General features: G+C 47.7%; 1 protein-coding gene across 4 annotated transcripts; it reads right to left on the bottom strand.

Moving 5' to 3' along the window:
- Positions 1 to 258: 258 nt before the first annotated feature.
- Positions 259 to 20728, bottom strand: inppl1b (inositol polyphosphate phosphatase-like 1b). Of its 4 annotated transcripts, none has more exons than XM_072717339.1 (27): positions 19568 to 20725; positions 18400 to 18463; positions 15991 to 16129; positions 15598 to 15742; positions 15385 to 15525; positions 15113 to 15200; positions 14830 to 14919; positions 14169 to 14291; positions 13960 to 14074; positions 13778 to 13878; positions 11381 to 11489; positions 10561 to 10757; positions 10105 to 10222; positions 9909 to 10005; positions 9127 to 9265; positions 6461 to 6560; positions 6216 to 6304; positions 5317 to 5398; positions 4490 to 4579; positions 3736 to 3846; positions 3528 to 3616; positions 3308 to 3395; positions 3038 to 3193; positions 2710 to 2791; positions 1621 to 2422; positions 1387 to 1502; positions 259 to 790 (listed from the first exon to the last, which is right to left on the bottom strand). In XM_072717339.1, exons 1-27 carry the CDS (start codon positions 19702 to 19704, stop codon positions 697 to 699), a joined length of 3702 nt encoding a protein of 1233 aa, XP_072573440.1. In that variant the 5' UTR covers positions 19705 to 20725; the 3' UTR covers positions 259 to 696. The 4 variants fall into 4 exon arrangements, with proteins under 4 accessions (XP_072573440.1, XP_023650756.2, XP_023650755.2 ...); XM_023794988.2 differs by having other exon boundaries at positions 11387 to 11489; positions 19568 to 20724; XM_023794987.2 differs by having other exon boundaries at positions 6216 to 6560; positions 19568 to 20728.
- Between the last annotated feature and the right edge of the window lie 319 nt (positions 20729 to 21047).

Genomic DNA, 21047 nt, shown 5'->3' with positions numbered 1-21047 from the left:
CATCACTGCTGTCTGCGCAGAGCGTCCATGTAAAATCAGATGCGGTGCTTGCAGTGAATCTGATCAGTATTTTACAATCCCGCTCTTATCTCAGTGGACTGTGAACAAATAGCAGCATGACTTTGATGTGTATCTTTAATTTAAAAAAACCATCCTAAAATATAGCCATCAAAGTGCTGTCTGTCTCATATAAAGACAGACTATCTTCAGCAAATAAGCCTTACATGGGTGAATGAAAGAATTGGAACAGAGAATGCAGAAAGTCACATTGTAATTTATGCTTGAAAAACAACAAGACGTACCTTTTACAAACAGTTAACGCCAAATCACTCGCCAAGTGCCATGTCAGTATTGACCAAGCAAACCCATTCAGCTGTAAACAGTATTGGTTCCCATAGGCAGACGGGTGAGTGGCGTCCTAAACCCGACGGCACAGCACTTTATTTTAGAAACGAAGATGGTTTCAGGAGGGTTCTTTAATTGTCTGGAAACAAGAACACGGGAATGTATCACCAGGAACGTCGCTGCCATTTTTCTGCTTTTCAGCTCTTTTCATGGATGCAGTCAGAAGTCGCTGCCGTCACACTCCGGCCTGCTGTGGGATCACATGACCTGTGGAGAGGCTTGCGAGACCCTCTGTGATTGAGGCTGCTGACCTGGCCTGGGAGCCGACCGCTAGACCCAGCAGCCTGGTCCTCATTCCCAGATCCTGGGCAGGTTCTCCAGGATCCGTCTGCGGTGAGCAGGGTTGGTCACTCCAGCTGCCCGCAGGTCCTGCTCTGTGATCTCACTGAGAAATAGGGAAAGTGTTACTTGCTATAACTGTGGCCAGGGGTGGTTCTGGGGGGGCCTGGGAGGGCCGATGCCACTGAGACAACATCCACAACCATCCCATGGCCCCCCTAAATATGCATGCTACTTGGGTCTGAAATGTATTATTATTATTACTATTATTTACATTTATATATGTGGGCTAAAGTTTGGGGACTGCCAAGTAGCAAAACAGTCTAAACCAGAAGTCAGAGTGAGTTACATATTTGTAAAACTGCTAAATGTGACTGCAAAGCATTGCATAAATAACTTATTGGTTTTCAGAATTGTCTTTTGCTTCTTAATGTTGGTAATCTAGTGTAAGTAATACTTCTAAGTAATACTTATGGTCAAATGCATCTGGCCCCCCTAACAGATCACCTGGCCCCAGTCTGTGCCCCCCAGTTGAAATGCCCTAGAACCTCCATTAGCTGTGGGGACCCAAGGTCTGCTTTATACAGAAAAGAAAGCATTCAAATAAATAGCTTCTCATACATGAACAAGCGATGGCAGAAAATTTGATATTTAAAGTCAGTGGGTGGAACCTGTTACTCCATATGCTCTCTCCTGCCTCACCTAAAGTAAAGCAGGTCATCCCAGCCATTGAGACTGAGCCCCAGGGTGTAGCGCTGAAGCCCCAGGCTGCTCAGAAGCTCCCACACGGATCCCGGAGCAACACGCAGTACCGGTGCCTGCAGACAGGTTGGTGATAAATAGCTACAATAAAAATCCTTGACGACAGGCCTACTTTAAGATCATAATTTTTCAGACGCATTGGAACTACAGCATGTTAGTCTATGATCTACCAACCTCTTTCTCTGAAACAGTGCTGAGCTCGTAGCCCAGATTCCTCTGCTGGGCTCTAGGAATGGCTGTGGGGATTTTGTGGTCTACAGGCAGGAAGTCCATCTCACTGAGTGACTTGGCGATCTGCAAGGCTGTCAGAGAGTGGTCCCCTGGGGGGTCTGGCTGGGGTCCGACCGCCCAGGATGCCGCTTCCCTGTGGGGCACCCTGGTGGAGGAATAGGGGTAGAGTGCTGGAGTCTTATGCATGCCAGATGGGGGATCCAGGCTCAGCCGGGGGCTGGTTTTCCGGGGCAGATTCCTGTATGCCCAGGGCATTTCCCTCGCCACAGCTGAACGGTTCCAGTACAAGTTCCTTTGTACAGCAGGGGACCGCGGCTGCAATACCACATCATCCCTGTAGGGGAAGCGTTCTGGGGAATGTGGAGTGCTGTTCAGAGACAGCCTTGAGGAGGGGTTCCCCGACCCCCTGTCCTGGGCTGGAAAAAGCTGGTAGGAGGACGGAGCCTCCCCAGACGGCCGACAGTGGGGAAGGCATCCTGGAATTTCGATCTCCGTAAAGTCAGACCTGCGGGTGGACTTCCCCTGCTGACTTTGGTTCGGGGACACCTTGGGAAGCTGCAAGACAGAGTCCCTGGCCCATACCACCCGGGGGTCCCGCTTCGGGGTGGGGTCCTCCGTCGCGAAACGCTGAATGGGCATCCCCTCAAAGATGAAGTATGCAGGGTTGGTGTAGCTGCTTGGCACTGATGCCGAAGGAGCCTGGGCAGGCTGAGCTGGCACTGGTGTAGATGGTCCAGCTGGGGACCTGAAGGAGGCCAGATGAGGCTAAATGCAGCCTTTAGTGGCTGAGCTAACATCATCACAACCGTTAGCTGAGTTATTAGTAGGAAGGATTCAAAACTCAAGAACTTTATTGAAATGCTTAGTCATTCTGCTTCATTCAATAACGAAAATCTAAAGGCAATTCAAGACAGTGTCAAACTACATGATGATGCAGTCTGTGGCTGATCAAGGCAATAACAGATCAATAAAATGCATGTGCCGTGGATATGACTGTTATGTTTACCAATCCTTAAAGCATGGTATTCTCACCGTGCAGAAGGGCCACCAGTCACTGGGTGGGATGGGCTACCTCTAGCCAAGCTGCTCTCGTCTTTCTCAAAGCAGAACCACTCTGCAAATGACAGGCATGACACCGGCTCTCAGGCAGAATTTTCTCAGGACTCCGCAATGCTGCCTGCTTACCATCTGCGTGGTGCCACTAGGCAGCTAAAGAGATGCCCTTAGCGTATGACCTGGAAGCAGCTCAGGATGCATCTGCTTGCGGTCCGCCAAAGGGGAAGTAGAACAGGAAATCTTGAGGAACTTGGCGAGGAACTAGACAACGCTTACAAGAACGCGAGAAGGAGGGTTTGCCCACCGTAGGTCCGTTCCCGCCTCTGTCGCCGGTCCTTGGGCACATGGACTCGTAGTCTGCCCCGAAGGGAGCCCATCTCCTCACCACGGTGGGTCAGGAACGTCTCAAACGCCTCCGCTGTAGAGCTCAGGAGGCTTCGGAGGGCTACACAGCATTCACCTGCAGGAAAAGCCATGCGATAGGGGTTAGACAATCAAGAACCCCACAGAGAATCCACATCCCCAATGAAGCACAAGAATCAGACAGCAGGAGCTGGAGGAAGTGGAGACTAACCATAGGATTCGAGACCGTCACATGACTTAACCGACAATAGCAGGTGCTGGTCCTGAAGATGCTCCATGTCTGAGATGACAGGAAAGAGCTGATGGAGAGAGAGAGAAAGAGAAGGAAATAATAAATAAGATGGAGGTAAACATATCATGCCATTTCTATCCTTCAGACAACACAAAATTCATAGTTAGCATTGAAGATCTATTGTGATATAACCAAAAACCTTTGGCAGCTGTCTGGAAGACCAGCCCAGTTTGAGGAAGCCCGGTACTTCACAGATCTGGGAATCATTCTCGCTGGAACGCCGGAATTCTGTGGAGAGACACTAGTCCAATGATTCAACTTGGCAATGTTGGCAAAGACTCAACTTTAAAACTGAATGTTTGGCGAGAATTAAGTCTAAACAGAGATCAGAAAGAGTGTCAGAGCACCTTCCAGGCAGTTGGAGTGAAACTCCAAGGAGAATTTGGCCTTGCTGGCTGTCTTGACGATGACCTCCACGCCCTCCAGCTCTATATATGCCCTCTCACTTGGCCCTGTGTCTGTTTTCAGCAGAAACCCCCACATTAAAAACACATAGGCTGTATGAACTTTGACCTTTGACCATTGCTCAGATGTTGGGAATAAGTGTGAGTAACAGGACAGAATAAGGTATGTAAACATGCAAGAACATTGTGAAGAAAGATGTGTTGTGAGCAAGTCAAAAGTGTTATCCACCCTAGGTGTGCCCCATAATGCACTGTGGTTATTGGAGTTGCAGATAAAATACTGAGGACTTGACCTTTGTGTCCTCAATGGTAGGTATGGGCATGGTTGTGAGTAGGGTGACCACCTAATCCATGTCAGGAGGGACACTATGAGCTACTTCAGCTTTTACGAACTACTTTAAAGCTGAAAGGGTTCTGTGCTCTGCTAAAATGTTTGGTTAGTTCCTAGATTGAAAGACTCATCCAGCTGTTTCGCATTAACATTACTGACACATATGCATGATTATAGGAGACTGACCAATCAGCACACGGCAAGAACCCAGTGCTTAAGTGAAATCCTGCTCCTTTTAATTGAAATGTATGAAATGGTGGTTTACAAATCCTGTTGTAGCTCATAGTGTCCCTCCTGACATGGATTAGGTGGTCACCCTAGTTGTGAGTGACCAACCGCAGTCAGGTAAATCACAGGTGGCCTCACCTGGTTTTGAGATGATTGGTGATGCCACCCCAACCTGGAATGTGGCAAAGACAGGGGAATGGTCGCTGGTTGTGATATCATCTGTGCAGCCTAAACAGAGCGAGACAACCCCAGTGGACAGTCACAGACAGTCACAGACAACCACAGACAGCCAAAGTTATAGACAGTTACAGTTACAGACAGTCATAGACAGCTACAAACAATTACAATAACAGTCACAGATGATCACAAACAGTTACAAACAATTACAGACAGCCACAGACAATCATGGACAGTCACAGACATAGATAGTGATATTCAGAGAGAGTCATGAACAGTTATAAACAGTCACAGTCATAGATAGTCACAGACAGTTACAAATAATTACAGACAGTCATAGGTCATCACAGACGGTCACAATCAGTCACAGACAGAGACACTTATAAAAAGTTACAGACATGGAAGCTCATGAGTAAACAGGCTTTATGTGCCATTGGCCTCCAACCAAAACTCCTTCACTTTCACTAGTTTTGCATTACTGACACGCCTCCCGCAGGCAGTGTGTGAAAGACACAGCGGGGCCGTGCAGAGCGGAACTGCAGCTCGGGGTGAGTCACTGTGTGAGAATCAGGCCCAGTGCCCCCGCCCTGCACAGCCGGCCAGCTCAGACATTATTTAATCCCAGCAAATCTGCAGCAGATAAGTGAAGAATTAAAAGTTAAAAAACGGAGTGGGAAAAAACAGAGATGGAGGATCAGATAACAGGCTGAACCCCACGGTATGTGGCCAACCGGACCACCATCCTCCAATCCATCACCCCTGACCCCACAACCCGACCCTTGACCCACCATAAGCAGTGCAGACTAGGTGTGTCTGCGGGTAGGACTTCCAGAGCACGCGGTCACACCAGGAAGGCACGTTGACGCGAACCTGTGTGCACAGGGGTTAGTGCTGGGAGGAGCGAAGGGAACAACAGCAAAACTTTGCACTTTTACTGCTAGTAAACATAACCTTTATTTCCATGGCATATGCACTTTATATATCTGTTACTCTCACATTTTTTATTGCAACTGTCTATTAATGTGTGTGTTCATGTCCATTTATTTGTGTCTGTATCTCTGTGTCTGTCTAACTTTGTCTGTCTGTCTATCTTTGCCTATCTGTCTATCTCTGTGTCTATCTGCCTATCTAACTTTCTCTGTCTGTCAAGTGGCAGAAGAGGTCATTATATAAGGGAACAAAGGAGCTGGCCTGCTTCACTAAAGATAGAAATGTACATAAATACATAAGAATATGAAGAACATAAGAAACATGCAGAAACGTAGCAGTAATTCATAAGGTGTGAGGTGTGGTTGTTTGTACACAGGCGAACACGCAGATATGATCACACATACTCAGAAAGGCTACAAATTCAGGCGAGCATACATGACTGTGCATTTTTACAAGTCCCTCAGCACCTGGCACTGTTATTCAGTGAGTTCTGGTAGATGACAGAGGCCCTATAAACCCACAAGCTTCACCGATCCCACTAACAGCCACATATATAAATAGAACTGGAAAAGTAAGGGTATTTTTGGACCGAACAGAGCCTGCAGCTCCCCTAAAAAAAGACCGTCTTGCTGGGACCTGCTGAAGCTTTCAGCCTAGGTGGGTGTGGCAGCCGTTGGCTCCAAGGCACCACCTAGAGTCCAAGGCCTGCCCCAAGCTCCACCCCGAATCCCACCCCCATGATGAGCATCAGCCTTACACCCGAGGTCTTGTACTTCTCCCACTGGTAGCATTCCCTGGACCCGCGCTCGTACCGGTAGGTGGGAGGGAACAAGATCTTCTCTTCATCTGTGAAGAAAATGCTGGAGAGATTAGAGAGGAGAAGAAGTGAGGGGAGGGACAATAACTGAGACGACCATGCCTGCTCTGGCCTGTGGGTGGTGCAGTGGTCAAGGGAATCGCATTTATGTGAGCAGGGAACTGATGTTAGACAGGGTCGCTTACTGAAATGAAGGAAGACCTTCCTCTTGTGGCGCTCCCGGGTCAGCTGATCAGCACACATCAGAGCCTCAAATTCCCGCTTGCAGACGTGCTTCAGGATGTCCTGCAGGGGAAGACGGGATCAGGACCCCAAAGCACCCCCACAAAGAGCCATGTTGGGTCTAAATCAGGATTTCTCAAGCTTCCAACCACATGGCCCAACTACTCATTATTTATCCAGCCATTGCCCTTGGGGGTGGGGTGGGAAGTGTGTGTCGCCCTCAGTAGAATTTAGATATGGGGGGGGGGGCATTAAAGTGAACTTCACTGATCAGGGGGAGGGGTTCCCAGTTGATGTCGATAATGATCACTATATAATTCAAGTGTTAACCCCCAATGACACCAAAAACAGATCATTGGGGGTATGAAGGCTTAATTTTGGCTTAAACCCTTCCCTTACAATTCAGAACATGAGAAAAGACTGCAACCTGAAATCTACTGCCTTGCTGTTTGTTCCTGGGATCTGGCTTGACATTGCTGGTAGAGTTGTCAATCATCCCATAATGAAAAATAAAATCCTATCACCCGTTTTAAGCCAATATGGGAGGTGATTTGTCGAGTATTTCTTTAGATTGAAAGCAGAAACCCTATTTGCTGGTGTCTGTGACTGTAAGCACTTGCATTCTGTATGTTCTACTGGATGGCAGTGCTTCAAGGGGTGAAATAAACTTGCAGTATTTCCACTGTTTCCGCAGAATTTACAGTGCATCGCACCAGTTTGTTGCATACTGTACTTTGAACTGCAAAAGGTATGGCCACATCAGCCACGTCTTTATCTTGATTAACCACAATATCTCCTTTTTACAGTTTCTTTTTGATTGCTTTGGTGCATTTCTCAAATTACTCAAACTAACTAGTGTAGTCCCAATGCCACAATGTCACTTGTACACAGCAGAACAGCATTTCTCAATGTTTCACACAAACTTCCAAAGGTTTACATGAAATGTGCCAAAGCAAATCGAAGAAAACTGTAAAAGGATGTTGTGGCTGCTGAGCTGTCATTTTTTCACCTGAAGTTTCCCCTGAGCGAGCGTGAGTCTCTCCCATGACTCCTGTACCCAAAGGAAAACATTAGCATGTGTGTCAACTCAGTCAACATTGCTGTGTGTCTGTTGGACGAAGGTTGTCAGTTCTTACAGTTTCTCGATTGGCTTCGCTCATTTTATGAAACATACTTAACATTCTCAAGACCGTAACAGCATTTCTCAAAACAATTAATGCATATAGCATAACACTATGGTTTAGCTGCAAAGGCCTGTAACTTACCAAAAACAATTGACTCATGTCTAAAAATAAATAATTCCACCAATGAATTAGTCAGCAGCACCAAAATGAAAAGTACAATAAGCATTTTAACCATGTCCACGAAAAAGCTTAGATATATTGCCAGTATGTCGGTGTAAGTCTGCTCCTGAGCTACACAATTCTGAATGGTAGTTTTTAGTTGGTTCCCACTTTCTCATTGTCACAGACTTATAATTTTTCTCTAGAAAACTGGTACTTACTCATGTCAAACAGACTAGTTTCAACATCGCAAGGTTCACTGGCAAGAGAAAGCGCTCACATGCACATGTAACTTCCTCAGATCTCAAGACACACTACAATAACAAACAAAAAACACACTGCATAACACAAAAACAGCAAAACAGTGACACAAGAACAAAATGATGTACTCTGGCAACCAAAAACACAACAATGCTGTAAGCAATCGATGGACTGTATCATTTTGACAGCTTGGCTAGCTGTTTTGCATGGGGTGACAAACACAATGATCATACACATATGTAGTTTTGGGTGTAAATTATTACAATGGGAAACTACATAATCTATTCTGACCAAGAAGATTATAGCAACTGAGAATTATGACAAATTATGACAATTGTACAAAACCATTTGCATATATGTACTAAAACATTTGGAAATTTGTGTGAAGCGATGATAAATGACATTCTGCTGAGGTGTGGGGATTACACTTGCTTTGCAAATGTTAATTGTCATTTGAGAAATGCTCCAAAGCAATCAACTGTAAAAAACTTCTATGTAAATGGATAGAATTGCATTTGTTTCTATGACTTGATAGGCTGATGTATGCTATCAAGCAATGTTCATTATTGAATTTATAGAAGTTTCTCATTTTCTGAGAAAGTCAATATATCATTTATACCACCCAGCATGATCCTCCCAGTAAATTTCACCAGCCCGGCAATTCCCGAGAGTGGTGATCCGGTTTGCGTCCCGATATGAATCAAACCTCATTTCCCTGGCAAAGTAGTGGGCCGTGGACTTGTGGCTGAGAAATCTTGGTTTGAATAACCACAGACACATTGATTCTCAGTGTAACTACGTTCACTGTTCCCAAACATAACTTCAAATAGGATAACATGAACTTTTCTGATGCAACAGAGAAATTCTTGAAGAAAACATCAATTCAACTGAGTCAAGGCTCAAAGCCAGGGCTGATAACACCATAACACAATCACTAAAGGGCTGAGGTACTCAGGTCTTCTCAAACTACCAGCAGATTTACCTTGATAGAAAGATAAAGGTTTAAAAAAAAGCCTTTGCTTTGTGGGCCATGCGTCTGTCTTTGAGCAGGTCCGCGGTCTGTCTCAGATGAGTCACCCCCTCACCTGAACCTCCAGGTCCAGCCGGTAGTTGAGGTCTCCACACCAGAAGAGGTGTGTGAAGCGAAGGCTGACGTCGAATGGACTCGGCTGCCAGTCGCCAAGGGACAAGAGCCGCAGGATGTCCTGGAAGTTCTGGTTCCTCCTGATGGAAAGATGGTGTGACCGGAGGAGCCTTGAACCCTACAACTGAGGGGCACTGCCTGGAACGCAAACTAGCAACCTTACAGCTAAGGCAACCATCAGGCTGCATCCTCTGCACATTGGTGTCATCTTCTAAATAACTTCTAAATATGTTTCTCGCTGAGTCGCTTATTAAGACTGGACCTTTTGACGGACCATACCTATCATGTGTCAAATGTCTTCCCTTTAAGATAATTGTTTGTAACTTTTGGAAAGATGGGTTAAAACGGACTAAGCGGCGGCTCAGAGGTCAGTGCTGTGGTGGCTCAGTGGCCAGAGAGAGTCCTCCCTCTCCACATGATGCCAAAAACAGACCATCATGGACGGTGCGTGGCTCCGTGGCTTAAGCCTCTGTACCTGTGATCAAAAGGTCACTGGGTCAAAGCCGATGTTTGGTAAATGCTACTGGGCCCTTGAGCAAGACCCTAAACCCCCTGAAAAAAGCTTAAGGCTGGATAAAAGGCTGACCCTGGGCTCCAGGCTTCTCAGTCACTTGTATATGTCTGCATGTCTCAAAGGAGAGCAAATCGGAAATATAAAAATTCTAGTGTAGTTGTGCAAATAGCAAATACTGTGTCAACAAATACCAGCAGTATGTGTAGTACCTCACAGTCTTCTCACTCCCAGATGACAGGTGACAATTGACAAAGCCCAGAGATGTGCCACTGAAGAGGAAGGACACCCCCACTGCTCCTTTGTGTCCTGTAACCATGGATACGCAGTTCAGGGCTCTACCTCAGCAATGGGGATTCATGAGAATGACATTGTTCGTGTTTCTTTCTGGGCTGTGGGAGCTCGTACCCAGTGTGTTCCCAAGGCCTGTCTTCACACTGGCCACGCTCACGTGACTGACACGCTTCTCATGTTCCGGCCTCACAAACACGGCCAGCCTGATGCTCCACAACGATTGTACTGCCACCTGCAGGACACAGATGGAAAAGCATCTTGAAAATAAGCCACACTTTTATTTGTTCAAGAAAAAATGAAAACTTTGCATCACTTAAGATTAATTTTGTGAATAATTTTCAGGGGATTTGACAGAATAGATTCCACATGACTAGATTGGCCATTATGAAAGAGAGAGGAGGACAGAGAGACAGACTGACCATTATGAAAGATGGAGGACAGAGAAATGGACTGACTATTATGAAAGAGGGAAGAAGAGAGAGAGACAGACCGACCATTAAGAAAGAGGGAGGAGGAAAGAGAGACAGACCGACCATTAAGAAAGATGGAGGAGAAGAGAGACAGCCTGACCAGCTTGAAGTCGATGTGAGTAGCAGCTCGTAGCACCGTCCTCAGATGCTCCACCCAGTCCCTCTCCCCCTGCGGGTTCTCCTGAGTCCCGAAGGCATAGATGTCATGAGGGAGCGTCCTCGTGGTCTCGTCTGGGACGTTCCCCAGGCCACAGCATTTCACCCAGGACAGGAGGCTCCTGGGCGAAGGGGACCCACCTGCAGCAACACGGGACCATGTGACCAGAGTAAGCCTGTCCTCTGGCCTTTGCTTACTAGTTCAGATAAGATAAGCATTATTGATCTTGAGCAAATTCTTCAAAAGGCAGTCAGCCTAACTGTAGATCTTTGGATGAAGAAACATTCCACACACAGAGAGCAGAGGAGGGACCCAAATCTACACCTCTGGAGACATTATCAGAGGCGGACATTTCAGGTCCAGAAAGTAAAAATCCAGACCAAGATTTTGTTTCAACCAATCAGTTGAATATAAAGAGTCACAGTCACAGTACTCAACTGGTTGGTTGAAACAAAATCTTGGTCTGGATTTTTACTTTCTGGACCTGAAATGTCCACCTCTGATTGCTACTGGGCCATTCAAAAGGAATCCTTTATTACCAAACAGGACATGTGGATATGAAACAAGACAGCTCATGGGCTAATGCTTTTCAAAAGGATTTTTCAGAATGGCTTCAGCACAGTGTTTTACTAGAAGGTTCCCTGCTGAAAGCTGTGACAAGATCACAGATCAGATGAGAAGATTCGGGTACTAGCAAACCGCCCCTGAGCCGCATGCCGCTGTGCCCTCACACCCCTGTGCAATCGGGATCCCCCACACGTACACTGACCCATGTTCCAGGTGCCCACGAACACGGAGATGGCGTCCGGGTGGCTGTGTGGGGCCCGTCTGGCCTTCAGCAGCTGCAGTAACTGCCAGAAGGCCTCACACTTCTGTGGATGGGGAAGAGGATGAGGAAGAGGATAGGCGAAGAACAGCAGCCATCGGGGAGAGTGTGTGTGTGTGTGTGTGTGTGTGTGGAGAGGTTGTATTTACCACATTGTGGAGATCAAATGTGGTAAAAACCTGTTACTTTTTAGCCTATTGGGACATTTTTCAGGTCCACACAATATAAACTAAATTAAATAAATAAATAAATAAATAGATATATAATCAGTGACTGTAATCAAAAACAACAAATAGCCAAAAGTCTTGTATTTTGATTGGTTACTTATAGTTAAGGTTGGGTAGGGGTTAAGGTTGTCATAGTTATGGTTAGGATTAGGGTTTTGCCCATAGAAATGACTGGACAGTCTTCACAACGATAGGACTATACACTATAAGCAGGGATGGACGTAACTGGAACGCAAGTATGCATTCACCTTTAAAAACGATACGTGCGACAATCAATTGTTTGTAAAAGTGCAAATCTGTACTTATTTTCTGTGCATTTGCACTGCTATGTCAAGAAAATACCTTACATTTTAGCCTATACATCACAAATGAAGGAGATTTAGCATAATAAGATTAAAATGCATATTATTATTATTTTGTTTTCATATCAGCGCAAATGCACATAAAATAAGTTTGCGTTTACACTATTACCACAATCAATTGTCGCACGTATTATTTTTAAAGGCGAATGCGTACTTGCGTACCAGTTATGTGCATCCCTGACTATAAGGACAGAAGTACTGGGACACCTGGCCATTACACCCACAGAAACTTTTATGACATCCCCTTTCTAAATCCATAGGCATCAATATGGAGCTGGTCCCTCCTTTGCAGCTATAACAGCTGCCACTCTTCTGGGAAGGCTTACCACAAGATTATGGAGTGTGTTCGTGGGAATTTTTGGCCATTCATCCAGAAGAGCATCTGTGAGGTCAGGCACTGATGTTGGATGTGAAGGCCTGGCTCACAATCTCCATTCTAGTTCATCCCAAGGATGTTTTTGACGGGGTTAAGGTCAGGGGTCTGTGTCAGTCAAGTCCTTCTACACCAAACTCACCTAACCATGTCTTAATAGTCCTTGCTTTGTGCACTGGGGCACAGTCATGCTGGAACAGAAAAGGGCCTTCCCCAAACTGTTCCCACAATGTCGGAAGCATAGAATTATTCAAAATGTCTTGGTATGCTGAAGCACTAAGAGTTCCCTTTACTGGAACTAAGGGGCCCAGCCCAATCCCTGAAAAACAACCCCATACCATTATCCCTCCTCCACCAAACTTTACAGCTGGCACAATGCAGTCAGGCAGGTAATGTTCTCCTGGCATCTACCAAACCCAGACTTGTCTATCAGACTGCCAGACAGAAGCGTGATTTGTCACTCCACAGAAGACGTTTTCACTGCTCCAGAGTCCAGTGGAGGCGTGCTTTATACCACTCCATCTGACGCTTGGCAATGCATTTGGTGATGTGAGGCTTGCATGCAGCTGCTCAGCCATGGAAGCCTATTCCATGAAACTCTCATTGCACAGTTTTTGTGCTGGGGTTAATGCCAGAGGAAGTCTGTAGTTAGTGAGTCAACAGAGTGTTGGCAACTTTTACGCACTATGAGCCTTGGCACTTGGGGACTCCGCTCTGTTACTTTACATGGTCTGCTTGTTCCTGAACACTCCCACACTGCAATAATACCACTTGCAGTTGACCATGGAATATCTAGCAGGGAAGAAATTTCACAAAATCTCTGATTGCAAAGGTGGCATCCTATGAGAGTGTCATGCTTGAATTCTCTGAGCTCTTTTGAACAACCCATTCTTTCACAAATGTTTGTAAACCTAACTAAATGGCTAGGTGCCTGATTTTATACACCTGAGGCAATGGGTCTGAATAAAAAACCTGAATTCAATAATTAAGAGGTGTGTCCCAATACTTTTATCCATACAGTGTTTGAACTGAGTGTGTGTGAGCGTGCGTGCATGTGCAGATTAGGTTTAGATTACATTGTGGGGACCAAATTCCTCCACAATGTAATAAAAATCTGTTTCTTTGACATTGTGGGGACCATTTTTCAGGTCCCCACAAAGATCTATGAATGCAATCAAAAAAGAAAAAATGCCAAAAGTCTCGTATTTTGTTTGGTTCCTTATGGTTACAGTTATGGCTACGTAGGGGTTAAGGGAGTCATGTATGGATTAGAGTTTTCCCCATAGAAATGAATGGAGACCCATGATGACAAGAATATATGAAATGAGCGTGTGTGTGTGTGTGTGTGTGTGTGTGTTGGCGAACCCCCCACCTTCTCACTCTCGAACAGTATCTCCCGGGGGGGGTGGGTGTGACTGTCCACCACCATGCACAGTTTCCCTGGATTAGTGTGGAACCTCATCAGCTTCAGGACTGACACACACACAGACATCAGGATTAGCACACGTCCCGCTGCCCCATGGCTGACATGAACCACACCGGAAAGCCTCTCACTGCGGTCATGTGACACGGTCTCCACGCCGAAGGCCCCTGACTTGCGGTCAAACAGCAGGACCCCGTTGTCCACGTCGATCGACAGTAGCTGCCTGCCCGAGTGTGACACCTTCACCTGGATACACACACAGAGCTGAACACACATGCTGGCGTACACAGCTGCGGCGCAGGCCGTGCGCTGGGGGTCCGCCGTGTGAACATGCTGTTACCTGGAAGCTGCATACCGGGACGGGTCTCGCCCACGGCTTCGCTACCATAGCAGTCTCAGGGGGTGGGGCCGGCTGCACGGCCAGATTGTGATTGGCTACAGCATCCTGCAGAGCCTTAAGCACCTGTCCAGTAGGAACAAAGGTAGACAGAACTATTACTTATTCATGAGAAGAGCCTTAGCTAATCATGTAGCGCAGGGGTGTCAAACTGCAGTCCTGGGGGGGCACAGCCCTGTGTAGCTTAGTTCTTTCCTTGTTCCACCACAAATGATTCAGCTCAAGAGCTGTGTGTTAATTAGCACAAGAAGTTGAATCAGATGTGTTAAATGAGGGAAAACCCAAAAATGTGCAGGACCTGTGATATAGAGGATGATCAGCTTACCCAGCAGTAAACGATATACTCCTCTGTAATCATAAGCAGTAGTAATTTTGCGGGTTTATAGTCTGGTGTGTGCAGTCAGCTAGCCTGAGCAGTCACATAAGTCAAGTATTTCTAGGTCAGGGGGTTGCTGGTAGTTATACATAACCAGCAGCACAGAGATATGACACCAGCAGGGGCAGGACAGGGGGTGTGGCTGGGGGGGCGGGTCATGGGCAGGGTATTGTTAGGGCATGGTGCAGCGGGGTGGGGTTAGGGCGGGTCTTGGGCAGGCATATGTACCCTCTTTTCCAGTGAAGACAGCAGGCTGCACAAGGCTGAGATCTTACACACCAGGCTGTCCAGCCCTTGGTCTGACAGCTTCCCTGTATTCTGGAATACAGAGATAGAGACATTCAAGTGAGGAACCACTGGCAGAATGGAGCAGTGACAGCCGATACACTAGGGGGCAGTGTGACCCCTGGACGAGAGGAACACAGTGTCCGATCCCTAGAGGAGACACAGCTCTCCACTGATCCTCATTGGTTAAACTGGAAGAAGTCACTGGGCATGAGGCGACGTTTACCTGAGACTTGGGACTGAGTAGAGGACAGGTGGGGTGGTCAAACACTCTGGCCAGGGTCTCCAAGCTGGACAAAGTCAGGTCTATCTCACTGCATCATGAGAACAGCTTTAGTGTTTAATGGCGAAAGGCCATGTTTCCTTTGAAGAATTCAGCTCATTAAGAGTTTCATCCATGATGAATTAACTCTGCAGCAGGTTCTTTTATTTAAAAATCCTTCTGTTTTTTTTACCATTATAAGTCTCATGTACAAAATTGCAGGTGGTCTTGCATACCTGCGCAGACCCTCGCAGGTGCTGCCCAGGATCCTCTGCAGGCTGTGCAGGCTTGTTCCCCCCCTCCGCAGGCTGTCCATATCCTGAGGAAGCTCAGTGCGTAGGTACTCGCTGAACAGGGCCACCATGTCACTGGCCACACTGCGGGGAACAGCAAGAGGTCAGTTCCATCTCATTTTCTAAAGGCGCCTTCTCCTAATTGCGCTGCCCTACCTCTGGCTGGAGAGCTCCTGCAGTCTGTGCAGGAAAAAGAGATGGGAGCCTGGGCTCATGGTGAGGCCAGGGGGCGGGGCCATGGGCGGGGCCGGGCCGGGGCTCCACCCTGACGACGTCACACCCAGCCTTTCGTCTTCCCCATCTGCAGCCAGGAGGAGAAACAGGACATCATAGCACCACCAGCAGGTCATAATCCCCTTAAACGGTGATGCTGAGATACAATTCAGCAGGATTTATTACATGACCATCCATCTTCCAGTACTTGAAATCTGGGAGGCGTGAGGCTAAACTGCCACCTAGTGACCCATTTTTGAATTACATACTTATACATTTTTCTCCTGTTCTATAGAAATATAATCTGATCCATCCAACTGGCCCAGTTGCTCTCACCAGAGCTCTCATCTCCCAGCTCGGCCTCCTGGCCCACGGGGTACAGCAGTGGGGTCACCAGGCCTTTGTGGGGCTGCTGGTACCCCAGCACCAGGTCCCCCAGCGTCCGGAAACAATTCACCTGTACCCCTTGGGAGGTCTGTGGGAGTGAGCAAACAGTCAGAGCCATCACAGAAAGGAGGGGCCCCAATACAGAAAAAAGAGGCCCCACCACAGAATGGAGGGCCCCCAGTACGAAAAGGAGGGCCCCAAGCACAAAAAAGGGCCCTCCAGTAAAGACAAGCAGGCCCCCAGCACAGAAAGGTGGGCCCCAGCATAGAACAGAGGATCCCTCAGCACAGAAAGGAGGGCCTCCAGTACACAATTGAGCCCCCCCAGCACAGAAAGGAGCCTCACTACTTTTGACAACCTGTAGTAGTCAAAATCACAATCATCTTCACAGCCAGCCTACAGGGACAGAGAATCAGACAGACAGAGACAGAGACAGACGGATACTGATGGACAAGCTTTTCCTGACCCTTAAGGCTGCCTGGTGGGATCTTTGCACTTGAAAGGCATTTTGTGGGCATAACTCCTTGCCAGAAAGGGAGCGAGAGATTACTTGCCTGTTGTAATCAGGCAGCATTGGTGAATTTAGAAAAATATGACAGAAAGATTAACAAAAAAAAAAAAGATTTCTGATGAGAACGAGCTGTTCGATAAAGACCAAGTGAGAACCGTAGCCATGCTACACAAGATTAGTCAAGAGGCTGAGAAATGGCTACCATTTCCAGCCCATCAGTAGGGGAGCTCTGTCACTCGCCACTGTGTGAGGCATCACACCTATACGCATTTACATTCAACTGGAAGACAACCAAAAACCTCAGGAAGAAACCCTCTGCCACACACCCGACTGGTGTTTAAAATAAACAGGTATCTAGATAAATGCACATAAAAGCACAGACATTAATGTAAATTAATTACTCCTAAATACTCCAAATACGAATTACAGACTCATTGGTTACACACGAAAGTCCCCCTCAGCACAGGAAATGATGGCACCCCCCACCGTGTTCCCAATGATGTCATACCACCCACATCCTGCCCCATACTACAGCTTAGCGAGGCTGCATGCTAACTCTGTGAGTCACTGAGTCTGACCCTGCAGTGAGCCCACCCAGTCCAGAGCTGTTTGACTGCTTGCAATTCTGGTTCTGGGATGGTTCGCTTCCAGCCAGAATGACAATGAGAAGCACAAAGAGCGAATCAGGGAGAGGGCAAGGGGGAGGACAGAAGCAAAGAGCAGCAGACATAGAAACCTCTGCTGGTCAGTTAGGTTGTCCAAACTCAGCTCAAAATGTCGAAGACTTAGAAGCCCTGCAGAGTTGAGTGTGAGAGATCTGAAGTCTTAGAGGGCTCCTCCAGGAAGAGGCCATGTTAAACCTCCCTGCGGTTTGAGACGGTTCTGGTTTCATTATACACTCAGCTCCAGTTCCGAGGATCCAAACCAACGGGTGGGGGGAGGGGCAGACATTTTTCTTAGAGCTATGCTAGAAGGTTAAGCTGCTTCTTAAAGACTCAAACACCTAGACAGACTCACTCATAGCTGTGCACAGAGATATAGATAGACACACTCATGACTGTGTACAGAGATACAGAAAAACACAATCATGACTGTGTACAGAGATACAGACAGACTCACTCATCGCTGTGCACAGAGATACAGACACACTCATGACTGTGCATAGAGATACAGACAGACACACTCATGACTGTGCACAGAGATACAGACACACTCATGACTCATGACTATGTACAGAGATACAGACACACTCATGATTGTGAACTGAGATACAGATAGACACACTCATGACTGTGCACAGAGATACAGACACACTCATGACTGTGTACAGAGATACAGACACACTCATGACTTTGCATAGAGATAGACAGACACACTCATGACTGTGCACAGAGATACAGACAGACACACTCATGATTGTGAACTGAGATTTAGACACAATCATGACTGTGCATAGACACACAGACACATTCATGACTGTGCACAAAGCTACAGACGGATATACTCATAACTGCATATAGAGATACAGACAGACTCACTCATAGCTGTGCACAGAGATACAGACAGACACACTCATGACTGTGCATAGCGATACAGACAGACACTCATAATTGTGCACAGAGATGCAGAGAAACACAGGCAGTTTCACTGGTATCCTTTTAACGCAGAAGGTGAAGGTCCTGTTTCGAGCTGATCACAGCGGTTAGATCAGATCCGCATGCAGCAGCATGGTCTGACACATGATCACGACTGGATGCTTGGTTTAGGTTCAGTGCTTTTTTAACCCTAAAACAGCATCATCACTCATTGAGCTACACCTTCATCCAGAGACTTGGGGCATTCCTTACCTGCACTGCCAGGAGCCCATCCGCATCAGGCAGGATCCGGTACGTGTGCACATGGCGCTGGAAGCTGCAGGTGAAATAGTAGGAAGCATGTGAAGTTGTCTAAGTGCCCTTGCGTAAAACAACGCTGATAATGGGACACCCTGCCCACTCCACTGCAAATTGGGCACCCTACTCACTCACAGTCACTCGGTCACTGCATTTGGGAGCAAAACAATAGAAGCTTCCTTATAATTCCTGAGCATACCATTTAGCAGCGCAGGATTTAAGTTTTCAGAAACTTTAACACTTAGTACAGTACACAGCTGTCACGCATTTGGCCTGTTAAATACACTCATGCATGTAGTGTGACAAAGCGAGGAAAAAATAGGCATCTGACTAAACTGCCGCCTTCAATGGGGAGGAGGAGGGGGGCAGCCCTGGGAGATCAGCGCTCAGGAATGTGTCTGCTGCCGGCGGTCAGGGAACCCGGCAAGGCATGGGAAGCAGAGCCCCCTTTCTGGGGCCGGTTGGAGGGAGCGGCCTGGCCAAAGAGACGTAGCTGGGCCCAGTGCCGGCTCTACTGCTGCAGTCTTTGGCACCAAAATTTTCTCTCTCCCTCCCTCCTTCTCTCTCTCTCTCCCTCCCTCACTCCCAGCCTATGTGGAGATCTGCTAAATCCATCTGCTGCACTGATTCACTGCCCCATTTCCCTTGGCCAGAGGATCGACCAGTCGGACCGGATGAGATCACATCCCCCGTCTGTCAGTAGCCAGGCATTTACATCTCGTCCCCTGAATTCCTGGTGAGAGACTTTGAGGTGTGACTCTCTGATGGAAGATTAATAAAATGGCCACTTTTAGCAAACTTTTTCTAATTCATTAGCAGTGGCAGGGAGTGGCTGAATGACAATTCAGCTGGATAATCTGATAGCATGAGGCTGGCGCTGGAGGAGGTGCTTGCCAAAATTTACTCTGGTAAAATACCCAGCTTATCTGCAACTTGTTACTTGTGACCTTAATAAGCGTCAATCACCTCACAGGTTTCCTCTCAGTCACATTGAATTTTGACTCACATGTTTTTTTGGTACATAGGAGATTCAGACTTTCTGAATGCATTATTTCCTGCAGTATCTAACCTAAAACCAGCAGAAAGACAGACAGGGGGTGCAGAGAGTGGGGTGTGTACTCACAGCAGACACAAGGCGTAGGCTTCCGCCACTGACTCACTGTTCCGCACTAAGAAGCTGCCGTCTTGCCCTGCCCGGGCCAGAAGCTCCTCGGCCTGCACACGGCTGATGTCCCGGTGGTACCAGGCCGGCGTCGCCATGGTGACGTGGGCCTCAGGGCCAAAGAAAAGGCCAGGTGAGCGGAGACTCTGCCCCGAGATGCTGTCTCATAGCAACAAGAAGAGGTCTGTCAGAAGTAGGGTGTCCTGGTGAAGAGAGAGAGCATGTGGAGCTCCTCTCTCATTCTGAGGCGGTGGTTCCCCTGGGGGAGGGGGTAAGAGCGACCTCCGGGGCAGATGTGCCGGCGATGAGGTGCAGGCCCAGCGGCACCGCTCCACCGGGGCCGGTGAGCCACAGGAAGACGCCGGGACTAGCAGGCAGACATGACGGCAGTCTCCTCTGACACCAAGGCTCCTCTTGTCTGGGGACGGGGAGCCACAGTCCAACAGAAAAGAACAACAAAGCACGGCCCTGAACAGCCCTCGTGAAGTACCAGAGGAGAGGACCTCTCAGAGAACCACGGGGCAGCAGCAAGAGTCACTCCAGAGCTTCAGCCTTCTGCCGTCCATATAAGGGTGAGGCCACGCCTCCCTGAGCCCGGCCCACTGCTCCGGTTCCCCTGCCCGTGACCTCCAGGGGGCCCTCTCAGTGACACGTCGCCTGCGGAGAGTACCAGGGCTCCCCAAAGCATTCGTAACCTTCCCAAACTGTGATCTCCGACGTGTGTAACAGCACCTCATGTGGAAAAGAGTGGTAATGGCAGGTGGCCCTCCAGAAAACCTCAAAGCAGACAGAGGAAGCAGCAAGTCAGACGGATGAGGAGAGAGTGGAAAGACGCTGACATGAGCAGGCAGGGCTCCTCTGACAGCCGAGCCCTTCAAAGAGCCTCTCTCGCCTCCCTCTCCCTGAGCTCCTCCTCTCCCTGGCGCTCTTTCTCTTCTTGGGGCTCCTCCCTCTCCCCGGTACTCTTCCTCTATTTGAGCTCCTCCTCTCCCTAAAGATGTTTCTTTTCACATTCTTGCTGTTTTGCTTTATTTCCATTGCACTCTCTCGCTCTCTCACTCTCTCTCTCTCCATTTTGCTCTGTATGCTTTTCTTGTTTATCCGGGGGGTGTGCTTCCCCCTCCCCACCAGTCTCCATATGGTTATGATCATCTCATACTTTCTGCATCTTATGCCTCGTGCCCATTCCCGGACCCCGCCCCTCCCCACCCCCTCACCTCTGCCTGCATGGAGTTTTGTCTGAAGTCAGCTGTGTAACCCTGGTTTGCTCCTATCACATCTCACAAGTCAGCAAAAAAAACACCCACATCTACACACACACACACACAAACCCCATTACACCCCAGCCAATGCAGCCCTTTGTTTTCCATCAAAACAAACTCCCTGTGTTTACTCTGATGATGTCATTGCCTTTTACAACTTCACAACCTTGTTGGTGTTT

This window comes from Paramormyrops kingsleyae, chromosome 10 (genome assembly GCF_048594095.1).
Source record: "Paramormyrops kingsleyae isolate MSU_618 chromosome 10, PKINGS_0.4, whole genome shotgun sequence".
NCBI lineage: Eukaryota > Metazoa > Chordata > Actinopteri > Osteoglossiformes > Mormyridae > Paramormyrops > Paramormyrops kingsleyae.
The sequence above is the reverse complement of the archived record's forward strand: the minus strand, read 5'-3'. Positions and strand labels throughout refer to the sequence as shown.